This window comes from Salmo salar, chromosome ssa01 (genome assembly GCF_905237065.1).
Source record: "Salmo salar chromosome ssa01, Ssal_v3.1, whole genome shotgun sequence".
Classification (NCBI taxonomy): domain Eukaryota; kingdom Metazoa; phylum Chordata; class Actinopteri; order Salmoniformes; family Salmonidae; genus Salmo; species Salmo salar.
Genome location: NC_059442.1, coordinates 83,857,719 through 83,873,139, shown reverse-complemented (window position 1 = coordinate 83,873,139; position 15,421 = coordinate 83,857,719). Strand labels below are relative to the sequence as shown.

General features: G+C 41.2%; 1 protein-coding gene across 2 annotated transcripts in view; it reads right to left on the bottom strand.

Annotated features, from left to right (window-relative positions):
• Positions 1 to 2,844: 2,844 nt before the first annotated feature.
• Positions 2,845 to 15,421, bottom strand: part of map2k6 (mitogen-activated protein kinase kinase 6) — a 51,346-nt gene continuing 38,769 nt past the window's right edge. Inside the window, exons 6-12 of one of the 2 annotated variants that reach the window (XM_014211405.2) lie at positions 10,652 to 10,768; positions 9,681 to 9,732; positions 8,699 to 8,826; positions 7,698 to 7,775; positions 4,658 to 4,794; positions 3,253 to 3,298; positions 2,845 to 2,937 (exon numbers count right to left, since the gene is read on the bottom strand). In XM_014211405.2, coding sequence (XP_014066880.1) covers positions 2,860 to 2,937; positions 3,253 to 3,298; positions 4,658 to 4,794; positions 7,698 to 7,775; positions 8,699 to 8,826; positions 9,681 to 9,732; positions 10,652 to 10,768 — 636 coding nt within the window. In that variant the 3' untranslated portion in view covers positions 2,845 to 2,859. The remainder of the gene's footprint in view (positions 2,938 to 3,252; positions 3,299 to 4,657; positions 4,795 to 7,697; positions 7,776 to 8,698; positions 8,827 to 9,680; positions 9,733 to 10,651; positions 10,769 to 15,421) is intronic. The other variant, NM_001136549.1, reaches the window with a different exon arrangement.

Sequence of the window (15,421 nt, the reverse complement as noted above, 5' to 3'; positions counted from 1 at the left end):
TTTTTGTCACATATCTATACACAGTACCCCATAATGACAAAGTGAAAACATATATGTACACATTTTAGCAAATGTGTTGAAAATAAAATAAATATCTAATTTACATAAGTATTCACACCCCTGAGTCAATACATGTTAGCTGGAAGTCTTTCTGGGTAAATCTAAGAGTTTTCAACAACTGGATTATGCAACATTTGCCCATTTCTCTATTCAAAATTAAAATGTTCTGTCAAATTGGTTGTTGATCATTGCTAGACAACCATTTTCAGGTCTTGCCATAAAAAGTTCAAGTAGATTTAAGTCAAAACTGTAACTTAGCCACTCAGGAACATTCACTGTCTTCTTGGTAAGCAACTCCAGTGTAGATTTGGCTTTGTGTTTTAGGTCATTGTCATGCTGAAAACAGTGGAGGCTGCTGACTGACATTACAGATAATTGTATGTGTGGGATACAGAGATGAGTCATTCAAAAATTATGTTAAAAGCTACTACTGCACACAGAATGAGTAAAAACTAAATTAAGCACATTTTTACTCCGGAACTTATGCAGGCTTGCCATAACAAAGGGGTTGAATACTTATTGACTCAAGACATTTCTGTTTTTAATTTGTATTAATTTGTACAAATTTGGGAAAACACAATTCCACTTTGACATTACGGGGTATTGTGTGTAGACCAGTTACAAAAAAAAATCTTAATTCAATACATTTTCAATTCAAGCTGTAACACATCAAAATGCGGAAAAAGTCAAGGGGTGTGAATGAATACATTCTGAAGGTACTGGAAATTTGATGATATATAAAAATGTGGAGGGGCTGACCCTGTTAGTTATTAAGTAGCCTGGGTTACTATAAAGTATTCTGTGTTTTGGTAAGTGGGGGGGGGTTAAGCGCAGAAAACTTTAATTATGTAACCTATGCAAGCTAATGTTGAATCTATATAATCCTGCAGTGTTTAAGCCGGTATAGTACATTTGATAATGTAGAGAAATGTGGAGGGGCTGACACTGCACAAAAGAGACTATACATTATGTTTGCTTCTTGTGGTGCGCTTGAGCCAAAAGGGGTCCCCTAAATATTGTTCAGAAATAACCCAATTGGACAGAACGGGACACATGCTGAGTAAATAAAGATGAGACCACCAATACAGTTTTTGTTTTCACTTTTTAAAGCAGCACATACCAAATATTAGGAAAATTTTCCTAATATTGAGTTGCACCCCCCCCCCCCTGCCCTCAGAACTGCCTCAATTTGTCGTGTCATGGACCGTACAAGGTGTCAAAAGCGTTCCACAGGGATGCTGGCGATGTTGACTCCAATGCCTCTCACAGTGGTGTCAAGTTGGCTGGATAGACTTTTTTTGGGTGGGTGGACCATTCTTGATACACACGGGAAACTGTTGAGCGTGAAAAACCCAGCAGCATTGCAGTTCTTGACACAAACCGGTGCGCCCCCAGGCTCCTATTACCATAACCCGTTCAAAGGCACTTAAACCTTTTGTCTTGCCCATTCACCCTCTGAATGGAACACATACACAATCCATGTCTCAATTGTCTCATCTACACTGATTGAAGTGGATTTAACAAGTGGCATCAATAAGGGATCATAGCTTTCACCTGGTCAGTCTATGTCATGGAATGAGCAGGTGTCCTTAATGTATAGTCAGTGTATAAGGCTTGCGTTATGAGTAACTGTTTTCGTAAAACATTACCTGTCAAGTGCGACACACAACAAATACACACAAACAGTAAAATAAGAAAGTTCTCTATTGTTAATGTAAAGTTTTCGAAGGGAAAACAGCAGTTAATAAATAAGCACACTGCAGTATACTGTATCTCATCAGTATAAATAAATATAAGCTATATATCTTTAAAATAATAATAACTGTATAACTTATCTCCAGTTCTATTTGAGTTGAACAGAAGAATATTCAGGAAGTGACTAGGAAGGATTAGATGCACCCCTCCCACAACTGACAACAATGACATCGCCCACATTTACCTCAGTTTATACACAACACATGCATGGAAGGCTTCCACCCACCCACCCACCCACCCAAACACACAACATTAGAGAGCAAACTGCAGTAACTTCCTTTGAAGAACCCATTGCAGTTCTGACTGAGGCCTCCAGCCTGTCTACCGGTCTACAGCTCAACCATTGGACTGTCATAGAATCTGAATCTCTCTGTAACTATCTGTTTATCTAAGGGGACTGAAACCCACTCATTATATAGTATATATGTTCTGTACATGTGCAGTCTATTAGTAAACCAATGCAACTTTCTTTGAGTATAATACAAACATTTAAATTATACATATGTATATTTATCACTTTTAGTTGTTTTTAAACTCTGTTTTATGTTTTCACACCAGGTTAAAAAATATATTAGAGATTGACCAATAGCACAGGGCATAATCCACACGTTCCTAAATTCACTAACATCCAAATCATTGTTTGAGCAGTGGGTCTAGTACAGTAACAAGGGTGGGACAAAATTAGAGAGTCGGCGGGAGTCGCATTTCATACAGTTAAATTAATCCAGATTACACATGGCCTGGCCCTCCAATCCTCAAAAAACAGTAAATTACACGTTGCCCCACTGCCCATATCTAATATGTGAGGGCCTTGAGGCCTTAAGGCTAACTCCTCATTCCTCCAACATGGTTGGGCATCATTCTCCTCATTCATCTCCTCGGAGTTCCTCTACTGCCCATTTGCATCTGTGCCAGAGGGAGGGGTCGGGAACTGGGGAGGCGTTGGAGTCCTGCAGGTAACAGGGTTTGCGATTTGCTTTTTTGTAAGGCCCGCCTCCCCCTGTGGCAATTGGTCAGAGCGTTGTTTTAGATCAGGGCTGCTTATCAGTCCCCGAGGATGACCTTGACAAAGCAAGCCACGTCAGTCTCTTTGGATTTGTGGGAGATGAAAAAGGGATGTTGCTGGGATGAAAAGATTAGAAAATAAATGAGAGAAGAGACAATTTAACTGATTCATGTAAAATCAAATAAAGTATAAAAATAATATACTCAACAAAAGTTTGATATATAATCAATAGCATTGATTGGATATAAATGAAGTGGGGAGATTATTACAAAACATAAATTATTACTGGACTAAGTCTGCCATCTAGTGGTCAACTGTTAGTAATGGAAGAGGACATGGTCACATTCACTTTGCATTGAACATTTCTTAGAGTTGAAAATAAAGTGTGTAACTAAATAATAAGACATATCCAAAGTTCAAAACACACTCACCATGAGTTCTGGGTAGTTTGGCCGCTCTTTGGAATTTTTCTTTAAACTGGGAATGAAAAGGGCATCGAGATAAAGGATTACAACTGCAATGTCTATGATTCATATAGACATACTGTTAGATGACTCATATCTGGTAATGTGTCTCCCACTCCACTCTACTCCAGATTGAATCAACTGCAAGCGGACATGGAACTGTCAACGGAGTAAAAACCTAAAGATTGGTAAATTCATCTAGCCAGCTAACTAAACTTCTAGTAATCATGGTCAAATTACTGATCGGTGGGGCCCTCATTGATTTTGTTAATCATTCTCATTCAGATATCATATTCAAAACTGCAAACATTTTTTATAGCAGTATGGCAAAATGAGTAGAATTGCAGGAAACTAGCTGTAAAATTTAAACAAATTATCATTGCCCCATGGCACAATGAGTAGAAATGAGTTCTAAAATTGCTAAATCTTCTCTCTGCCCCATGGCAAAAAGTGTAGAATTGCAGCAAACTTGCTTTAAAATGGCAACATTTTCTCTACGCCCCATGTCAAAATGCAGGAAATTAACTTTAAAGCTTACATTTTTTTTCTCTCCGCTGTCAAGTGGGAGGCTGCTAAAATGTTTTGCTCGCAAGGTGGGGCCGTTTTGCCCAAAAGGCTAGGGCCGGCCCCTCATGATGAGTTCAGATTTTTTGTGGCCCCCACCCAGATCAAAGTTGCTCATCCCTGCTGTAGATAATAGGTTCCCATTTCGGACAGCCATAAAACTGAAATACTAGAGCCTACATTGTACAACACAACAGACCAAAGTGACCCATTAGCAAGGTTTTATGGTGGGAAAAATGTAATTTATCTTCTGTACTGTAGGCCTACATGTAAAACAAATGTAAAACCTTTTAGGGTTGTGGGAAGGGAAAAACGGCATGAGTAGATATTAAATATTTGGTGTGGAGACCTAACAGTGCGCGGTAGACATAACAGGCTGGTGAGAATGCATATTTAGACACATTCCACAGAGGGTAGCCTAGTCTCTGGAACCCAGGCACATGCATCACATTCTGTCCTGGTCATAAAGTGCTTGTGGCTATGACAACAACTGGAAAAATTGTCAAGAGAAATTCTCTTGTGAGTCTCAATCCAGCAAGCGCTCAAGTAGGACTCATACAATAGTCAAAGACCTTGAGTGGAATTAGACAAGGCAAAGTACAGAAAGAAAATACTGACATAACTGACATTGACAACACTTTTGTAGGGCCTAAATTATGTACAGGTAAGCCTGGTCCCAGATCTGCTTCTGATGTCTTGCCAAATCCAATTGTCGCTGTCATGACAGACATAACAACGACCATAGACTTGGAAAGACAGCCCAAACAGATCTGGGACCAGGCTAGCTTTACAGGAGAGGAGAACGTACCACAGGGAGGTGAAGTCAACAAACTCAGGGGAGAACTGGTCAGCAGGAAGCTGGGGGGATGGATCCTCCACCACCTGCTTCAGCTGCTGGAAGGGTGTGCCCCAGTCATAGGGAAAACGCAAGATGGCCAGCTCAATCTGAAGAGGGGGGCACAGGATATGACAGGGCATGAGATATGACAGGGCACAGGATATCACAGGGCACTGCTAGAGGTCAGGCTATTCATGGGTTGCATGTTTCGTCACAATATTAATTTGGACGTTTGTTTTATACTGATGAGCAACTGAGCATTCTACTCAATGCATTGTCAATGAGCGCTGATGAAGATTTACAAATCATTTGTAGTAAAACCTTTTGTCATCACTTTGATGTCGCCAGATTGACTTTCGATGCAGAATAACGGTAGCTAGTTAGCTAAGGTCGAGAGGTCACCTGATTTAAGCTAGCTAAAGTTAGCATTGCTAGCTATTTTTGAGGAACTTTGCTGGCTAATGACAACATTGCCGTATGTCGAAAGTAAATTTGATAACATGATAATGCTGACAAAGTTGTTACCTACTAAACATTTGACTACTTTAGCAATGTAATCGTATTTCAAGGCACTGTAGTGTAATTTACACTAAACAGTCGTTAGCCTGCGCCCAGAATGACTGGGATTATCACGACTTTAGGGCACCAGTATTGCGTCACCGGTAGGGTGGCTTTAGAACATTCAAAACAATGGCATGACGCGACCTAGTAATGGAGGTGCAACCTATGAATAGGAATGCAGCATTGAATTGTTGTACATAAAATGCACTAAGCTAAAGATTCTGTCGTTAAACGCCAGAAATTGGGTGATTTGTGACATTAGACCCCTCAAACTCAACTCTGGACCATGAATCCAGTTCCACTGTGTTTTTTCATTGTTCTCCTCTAATCGGCACTGATTTAGACCTTGGACACCAGGCGGGTGCAATTAATTATCAGGTAGAAGAGAAAACCAGCAGTCTCCGGAGGTTAAGAATTGAATACCCCTGCCCTAGACAGTTACATTTCTGAAAAGTACCATTGGCAGCTGGAAGATCATCACATGTTCTTTTGACACCAAACTGTTATTGGGTGTGACAGAATTTAGGATGTGCAAATGAGAGAGAGGAATATGTAACAGCTCTCCTGGAGCAGAGCAGTAGAAGGTCATCCTGTCTCCCTGAAAGAAGGCAGGGCTTTTCTTGAACATGAAAAACATGTTCTATTTGCACAATAATTCATTTCAAATCAATATAACTTTTATTTCTCCACTTATGACTATTACTAGCAATGTACAAAATGTCTCTCAGGAAAACTAAAATAAAACATTTAATCTGTGGTTACTGTAGCATTTATAAATAATATACTGCTCAAAAAAATAAAGGGAACACTTAAACAACACAACCTAGATCTGAATGAAAGAAATAATCTTATTAAATACTTTTTTCTTTACATAGTTGAATGTGCTGACAACAAAATCACACAAAAATAATCAATGGAAATCCAATTTATCAACCCATGGAGGTCTGGATTTGGAGTCACACTCAAAAATAAAGTGGAAAACCACACTACAGGCTGATCCAACTTTGATGTAATGTCCTTAAAACAAGTCAAAATGAGGCACAGTAGTGTGTGTGGCCTCCACGTGCCTGTATGACCTCCCTACAACGCCTGGGCATGCTCCTGATGAGGTGGCGGATGGTCTCCTGAGGGATCTCCTCCCAGACCTGGACTAAAGCATCCGCCAACTCCTGGACGGTCTGTGGTGCAACGTGGCGTTGGTGGATGGAGTGAGACATGATGTCCCAGATGTGCTCAATTGGATTCAGGTCTGGGGAACGGGCGGGCCAGTCCATAGCATCAATGCCTTCCTCTTGCAGGAACTGCTGACACACTCCAGCCACATGAGGTCTAGCATTGTCTTGCATTAGGAGGAACACAGGGCCAACCGCACCAGCATATGGTCTCACAAGGGGTCTGAGGATCTCATCTCGGTACCTAATGGCAGTCAGGCTACCTCTGGCGAGCACATGGAGGGTTGTGCGGCCCACCAAAGAAATGCCACCCCACACCATGACTGACCCACCGCCAAACCGGTCATGCTGGAGGATGTTGCAGGCAGCAGAACGTTCTCCACGGCGTCTCCAGACTCTGTCACGTCTGTCACGTGCTCAGTGTGAACCTGCTTTCATCTGTGAAGAGCACAGGGCGCCAGTGGCTAATTTGCCAATCTTGGTGTTCTCTGGCAAATGCCAAACATCCTGCACGGTGTTGGGCTGTAAGCACAACCCCCACCTGTGGACGTCGGGCCCTCATACCACCCTCATGGAGTCTGTTTCTGACCGTTTGAGCAGACACATGCACATTTGTGGCCTGCTGGAGGTCATTTTGCAGGGCTCTGGCAGTGCTTCTCCTGCTCCTCCTTGCACAAAGGCGGAGGTAGCGGTCCTGCTGCTGGGTTGTTGCCCTCCTACGGCCTCCTCCACGTCTCCTGATGTACTGGCCTGTCTCCTGGTAGCGCCTCCATGCTCTGGACACTACGCTGACAGACACAGCAAACCTTCTTGCCACAGCTCACATTGATGTGCCATCCTGGATGAGCTGCACTACCTGAGCCACTTGTGTGGGTTGTAGACTCCGTCTCATGCTACCACTAGAGTGAAAGCACCGCCAGCATTCAAAAGTGACCAAAACATCAGCCAGGAAGCATAGGAACTGAGAAGTGGTCTGTAGTCCCCACGTGCAGAACCACTCCTTTATTGGGGGTGTCTTGCTAATTGCCTATAATTTCCACCTGTTGTCTATTCCATTTGCACAACAGCATGTGAAATGTATTGTCAATCAGTGTTGCTTCCTAAGTGGACAGTTTGATTTCACAGAAGTGTGATTGACTTGGAGTTACATTGTGTTGTTTAAGTGTTCCCTTTATTTTTTTGAGCAGTGTATAATATAGGCCTACTAGTGTAATAATCATAATTTTTTTATTAGAAATTAATAATCTGCATAAGTAAAAATTTGAATAGAGACTCACCATAGTGATTCCTAAACTCCAAATGTCAGACTTGACGTTGTAGCCTTTCTGATTAATCTCTGGGTTGATCCTCTCTGGCTGGGGGACAGAACAGAACCGCGCACACACGCACACACACACACACACACACACACACACACACACACACACACACACGAGACCCGGATAATATCACTTTAGTATCGCAAACTAACATTAGTTGTCCTAGACGACCCAAACTCCCCCATCATCTGTACCTCAAACACACACAACCCATTCTGTTCTCTGAGTGCTACCAGGCCCTAAAAACTGCTCAGCCAATCAAAGGCTCTGTGGACACACTGTTTGGGCACACAGCAGTTAAAAGCTAACTGCGGTTATTAAAGGGCATGGCTAATGACATAACATAGAGACCTGTAGCACTTAAACATATAGGCAGCAAGCAGTCAACTCAGCTCAATCAAACTTGTACAATAATTCATTAACATGAACATCATATCTCTGTTCTGTAAACAGTTATTCACTGAGCCAGCATTTAGGCTCCTGAGTGGCGCAGTGGTCTAAGGCACTGCATCTCAGTGCTTGAGGTGTCACTAGACACCCTGGATCGATTCCAGGCTGTATCACAACCGGCCATGATTGGGAGTCCCATAGGGTGGTGCACAATTGGCCCAGCGTCATCCGGGTTTGGCAGGTGTAGGCCGTCATTGTAAATAAGAATTTGTTCTTAACTGACTTGCCTAGTTAAATAAAGGTTAAATGTAAAAAAAAAATCGTAACATATTGTATGAATTGGAATTCGTAATAGGTTATGTGAATTGTAGGAAATGTATTTATTTTTGCAGGACGTAACATATCATAGGAATTGGATGACGTACAAAGCTGTCCAACAGTTTTGGGGACCCGCTTGGCTCATGAGCATCTTTAAGCCTAAATCCTTTATAGTTCGATTTTACTGAGTAGACATCTATTTTGTATATATTTTAAACCCCCTATACCTCTACTACCACACACCCACTCACCGCCATGTAGGGCTTGCAGCCGGCGTCTATGGTCTTGGCCACGGAGTCCACCAGGTAACCACTGATCCCAAAGTCACACATCTTCACCTGGCCCTGTGTGTTGATCAATACGTTTGATGGCTTCACATCTGAGGGAGAGAGAGGAGAGAAAAAGAGGAGATGGAAGGATATAGAGAGGAGAGAGAGAGATGAAGGAAAGAGAGATATGGAAGAGACAGAGAGGAGTGTGACGGAAGTGAACGAGAAACAGGGTCATCACTGATTTAATCTGCCGAGTCAGTTAGCCACAGTGACAGAACTGGGAAGCAGTTAACAGTCTCAAACACACAGCCCTCAAAACACTTTTGCAGCAGGACTGTGGTCGCTGGCTAGGCGCAGTTTTCACTTTATTTTAGTAACCGGCAATCATCTTAAATTACTAAATGCAATGTTAATACAGAAACAGACGCATGGAACACTGAGGTTTTAGACACAAGAAATAGACTCTTTGACCTTTGGTGAGACATGGTTTTAAAGGATGGACACTAGTCCAACTGTTTTAAGGTGTACCCCATAGAGATGCATAATACAGGTAACTGCCAAAATAAAGGAAACACCAACATTGTGTCTTATTAGGGCATTGGGCCACCACACGCCGCCAGAACAGCTTCAATGCACCTCGGCATAGATTCGACAAGTGTCTGGAACTCTATTGGAAGGATGCAACACCATTTTTCCAGATGATGGTGGTGGAAAACGTTGTCTCAAGCGCCGCTCCAGAATCTCCCATATGTGTTCAATTGGGTTGAGATCTGGGGACTGAGACACATATACACATACCCTTTAAACGTGACCCTAAGCATGATGGGATGTTAATTGCGTAATTAACTCAGGAACCACAACATACTTTGTATCCATCATTTACTCAAGTCTTTCCTTTATTTTTGGCAGTAACATATACACATTTTAATATAAAACGTTTTATTTAACTCTGTGATGTTACCTCGGTGGATCACTGACAAGTTACTGTGCAGATGGTCCAGAGCCTTCACTACCTGTAACCAGGGAGATTAGAACATAAGAACAGAACACCGACACATCAGCAGAAAGAGAAGGAGATTGGGGAATCCATATGGTTGCATCTATTATTTATTAATTCTTACTATATTAAGCATCTAGCATGAATTAACACATTTAGTCGACTACATGTATACCACGTACAGTAATAGGCTATTTCTCTTGGTCTAGAGACTGACTGATCTGAGAACAATACGTTCATAATATACTGTATATTCCTACACATAACCAACCCATGTATTATTCATCTTGGTCTCTAGGCTGACTGATAACTCATATGAATTAACCTCTACGGGACCGGAGTAACTTGTTTGATAAAATCCATTTTTATATTCAAATGTAGGAACTGGGTTTTACAGTTTGACCCCACTGTTGTCTCTGGCTCCACACCCACCCCGACCAGCCATCTAGATGTGTCAAGGTTAGTGTATATTCTGTAGGGATGCTAATGATCCATCATGTATTACATTCCTGGGAGTGTGCAATCTTTAATTGTTTATTACCATAGCATTTTTGTATGTTCTCTATAGTTATGTACTTGAACATTTATAAATTAACCGAATTTATATTGATACAACATATTGTCTAGTGATGTAATTCTTCACTGGATCAGTCTGAAACTTTGCACACACTGCTGCCATCTTGTGGACAACATCTAAATTACACCTAGAATCCTATCTCAATGTATGGCCTTTCTCTTGCATTTCAAAGATGGAACAAAAAGAAAACGCATGCTTTTACCATATAATCCCAAATCATCACCTAAACTCTATGCCCTATGCATTTGTGGAGATATGAAAGGATTTGATTGGTATAAGCAATATGGTGAAACTTCTACAAGTATGATTGTACATAGGGCGCAGGGGACGATTTGGATTGGGCCCTAGTCCTACTCACCGAGACGGCCATCTTTCCCAGTATGTCCTCGGGGATGGTCATGCCTTTATCTATCACCTGCTTGTAGAATTTATCCAGAGAAGTGTCCATCAGCTCCATACAGATCCACACATCACCCTGATTACATAACAAGGGGCAATCTTTCAGATAGTGGAGGATACAGTATGATGTACAGATGGAGAGATGGTGGAGGGAGTCGAAAGGGGGAGATGGATAGATGGGGAGAGGGGTAGAGAGATTGGAGATAGAAAGAAAAAGAAATGGAAAGGGGGAAGACAGAATGATGGAGAGAGGGGTTGAGGGAGAGATTGGAAAAACACAACAGAGTCGGACTACATTCCTGACACACGGTTCGACTAACAGGAAAGAGCTTTTTCTAATGTGCTCTGCTGTGGAGGGATATCCTGTGGAACACTCTTTCTCTTCAGGAGGAAGGCAACTACATCCGGAAAAATCTGGAATTCTTTATTTGTTTATGTTGACTACAACATAAAAAGCTATGCCCTCCCACATCTCTATGGTACCGGTCTGAATGGCAGCACATCATAGAGTACAATGTCATTGTATAATTCAAGGCTGTAATGGCAGTGTAGGAAGCCTTATGTTCCATATCGTTAGGAAGAGGACTAAGTTAGTAACTAAGTACCTGCCTCTATGAACATACAGATGCGGCCAAATATATTGACACCGATGCACAATTCTGTTTCTCCTAAAATAATTTTAAATTAAAAAACATTTGTTGTTTACACTTGTATTTGTTTAATTTACAACTGGCCACAAAGTCAAAAATGTTCTGGACAAAAAAATCATGCAACCCCTTTGCAACCCCTTTGTTATGGCAAGCCTAAATAAGTTCAGGAGTAAAAATGTGCTTAACAAATCACTTAATAAGTTGCATGGGCTCAATCCGTGTTCAATAACAGTGGTTAACATGATTTTTGAATGATTACCCCATCTCTGTACCCCACACATGCAATAATCTGTAAGGTTCCTCAATCGAGCAGTGAATTTCAACCAGATATTCAACCACAAAGACCAGGGAGGTTTTTCAATGCATCACAAAAAGAGCACGGATTGGTAGATGTGTAAAAATATCAAAATCAAAATGTTGAAGTTATTAATTAGGGTTTGGATGGTGTATCAATACACCCAGTCACTACAAAGATACAGGTGCCCTTCTTAACTCAGTTGCCGGAGAGGAAGGAAACCGTTCAGGGATTTCTCCATGAGGCCAATGATGATTTTTAAACATTACAGAGTTTAATGGTTGTGATATGAAAAAAACTGAGGATGGATCAACAACATTGTAGTTATTTTTGTATCCAAAACATGCATCCTGTTTACAAGTCACTTAAGTAATACTGAAAAAACGAATTGGCAAACACTTTACTGAGTACCACTCTTCATATTTTCAAGCATGGTGGTGGCTGCATCATGTTACGGTATGCTTGTCATCGGCAAGGCCTAGGGAGGTTTTTAGGATTAAAAAAAATATGGAATACAGCTATAAACATAGGCAAAATCCAAGAGAAAAACCTGGTTCAGTCTGCGATTAGTGCTTTTTGAGGTCAGTTCGGTTTGATTATGAAGAAAAAATCACTACAACTCCCTTCAGCCCAGTGTCCCATATACTTCTTGACTTAATTTCTCTCGTGAATGATTTGATTTCTCTCTATAGAAACGTGCTCACAAAAACAGAACTAAATGGAATTCAAGTAACTGAAACGACGTCATTCAATTTGTTGTTTAATAACCCCCCCTCCCAAAAAAAGTAGGTTAATCGCTCAGCAATATTTCCAACAGACACTGGAAGACGATTTCACCTTTCAGTAGGACAAAAACCTAAAACACAAGGCCAAATCTACACTGGAGTTGCTTACTAGAGGTCAACCGATTAATCGGAATGGCCGATTAATTGGGGCCGATTTCAAGTTTTCATAACAAATCGGTAATCGGCATTTCTGGACACCGATCATGGCCGATTACATTGCACTCCACGAGGAGACTGCGTGGCAGGCTGACTACCTGTTATGCGAGTGCAGCAAGGAGCCAAGGTAAGGTGCTAGCTAGCATTAAATGTATCTTATAAAAAACAATCAATCTTAACATAATCACTAGTTAACTACACATGGTTGATGATATTACTAGTTTATCTTAATTTATCATTGAATCACAGCCTACGTCACCAAACGGGTGATTTAACAAGCGCATTCACGAAAAAAGCACTGTCGTTGTACCAATGTGTACCTAACCATAACCATCAACGCCTTTCTTAAAATCAATACACAAGTATATATTTTTAAACCTGCATATTTAGTTAATATTGCCTGCTAACATGAATTTCTTTTAACTAGGGAAATTGTGCCACTTCTCTTGCGTTCTGTGCAACAGAGTCAGGGTATATGCAGTAGTTTGGGCCGCCTAGCATGTTGCGAACTGTTTGAAGACTATTTCTTCCTAACAAAGACAGCCAACTTCGCCAAACGCGGGATGATTTAACAAAAGCGCATTTGCGAAAAAAAAACACAATCGTTGCACGAACGTTCCTAACCATAAACCTCAATGCCTTTCTTAAAATCAATACACAGAAGTATATATTTTTAAACCTGCATATTTAGTTAAAATAAATTCATGTTAGCAGGCAATATTAAACTAGGGAAATTGTGTCACTTCTCTTGCGTTCATTGCACGCAGAGCCAGGGTATATGCAACAGTTTGGGCCGCCTGGCTCGTTGCGAACTAATTTGCCAGAATTTAACGTAATTATGACATAACATTGAAGGTTGTGCAATGTAACAGCAATATTTAGACTTATGGATGCCACCAGTTAGATAAAATACGGAACGGTTCCGTATTTCACTGAAAGAATAAACGTTTGTTTTCTAAATGATAGTTTCCGGATTTTACTATATTAATGACCTAAGGCTCGTATTTCTGTGTGTTATTATATTATAATTAAGTCTATGATTTGAAAGAGCAGTCTGACTGAGCGGTGGTAGGCAGCAGCAGGCTCGAAAGCATTCATTCAAACAGCACTTTCCTCCGTTTGCCAGCAGCTTTAAATGAGCCACCGCCCCTTCATTTGAATTATAACTCAAAGATGAAAGAACACTTTTCTGAATTGCAAAGAACCATTAAAGAGCTCAAAGGACTATTTTAGTCATTATTGCTCCACAAAGAACAATCCCCTTTACCATAGAACCCTTGAGGAATCCTCTTTTATTTGTTTACAGGGTAAAAATAGCCTGTTTTAAAAAGAGAAAACAGAACATTCTGATTCATTGCACTCCGTTTGAAATTGCAAGGGTGCCAATATACTTAACAGCATATCTACAAGGCTCTGTCCTCTGACATCTTTGTAATGACATTGTAGGAAGCCTATGTTCCTTATAGAAATAAACTAAGTCAGTAGGAAAATCCCATAAAGAGTAGCTTTTGCAATTGCAAAAACGTTTGGGGACTGAATAAACAAATATGCTGTTTATTGTAAAGCGTATTTGGGTTTAACGTCTATGGGCTAGGTGGGACGCTAGCGTCCCACCTGCGGGACACAGCCAGTGAAATATCAGGGCGGCAAATTCAAAAACAACAAAATGGCATAATTCAACTTTCTCAAACATACAACTATTTTTACACCATTTTAAAAATACACTTCTCCTTGATATAACCACATTGTCCGATTTCAAAAAGTCTTTACAGCGAAAGCAAAACATTAGATTATGTTAGGAGAGTACATAGACAAAAATAATCACACAGCCATTTTCCAAGCAAGGACATGTGTCAATAAAACCCAAAACACAGCTAAATGAAGCACTAACCTTTGACGATCTTCATCAGATGACACTCCTAGGACATTATGTTACACAATACATGTATGTTTTGTTCGATAAAGTTCATATTTATATCCAAAAACAGAATTTTACATTGGCGTGTGATGTTCAGAAAATGTATTCCCACCAAAACTGCCGGTGAATGTGCACATCAATTTACAAAAATACTCATCATAAATGTTGACAAAATACACTGCTCAAAAAAATAAAGGGAACACTTAGACAACACAATGTAACTTCAAGTCAATCACACTTCTGTGAAATCAAACTGTCCACTTAGGAAGCAACACTGATTGACAATACATTTCACATGCTGTTGTGCAAATGGAATAGACAACAGGTGGAAATTATAGGCAATTCGCAAGACACCCCCAATAAAGGAGTGGTTCTGCAGGTGGGGACAACAGACCACTTCTCAGTTCCTATGCTTCCTGGCTGATGTTTTGGTCACATTTGAATGCTGGCGGTGCTTTCACTCTAGTGGTAGCATGAGACGGAGTCTACAACCCACACAAGTGGCTCAGGTAGTGCAGCTCATCCAGGATGGCACATCAATGCGAGCTGTGGCAAGAAGGTTTGCTGTGTCTGTCAGCGTAGTGTCCAGAGCATGGAGGCGCTACCAGGAGACAGGCCAGTACATCAGGAGATGTGGAGGAGGCCGTAGGAGGGCAACACCCCAGCAGCAGGACCACTACCTCCGCCTTTGTGCAAGGAGGAGCAGGAGAAGCATTGCCAGAGCCCTGCAAAATGACCTCCAGCAGGCCACAAATGTGCATGTATGTCTGCTCAAACGGTCAGAAACAGACTCCATGAGGGTGGTATGAGGGCCCGAAGTCCACAGGTGGGGGTTGTGCTTACAGCCCAACACCGTGCAGGACGTTAGGCATTTGCCAGAGAACACCAAGATTGGCAAATTCGCCACTGGCGCCCTGTGCTCTTC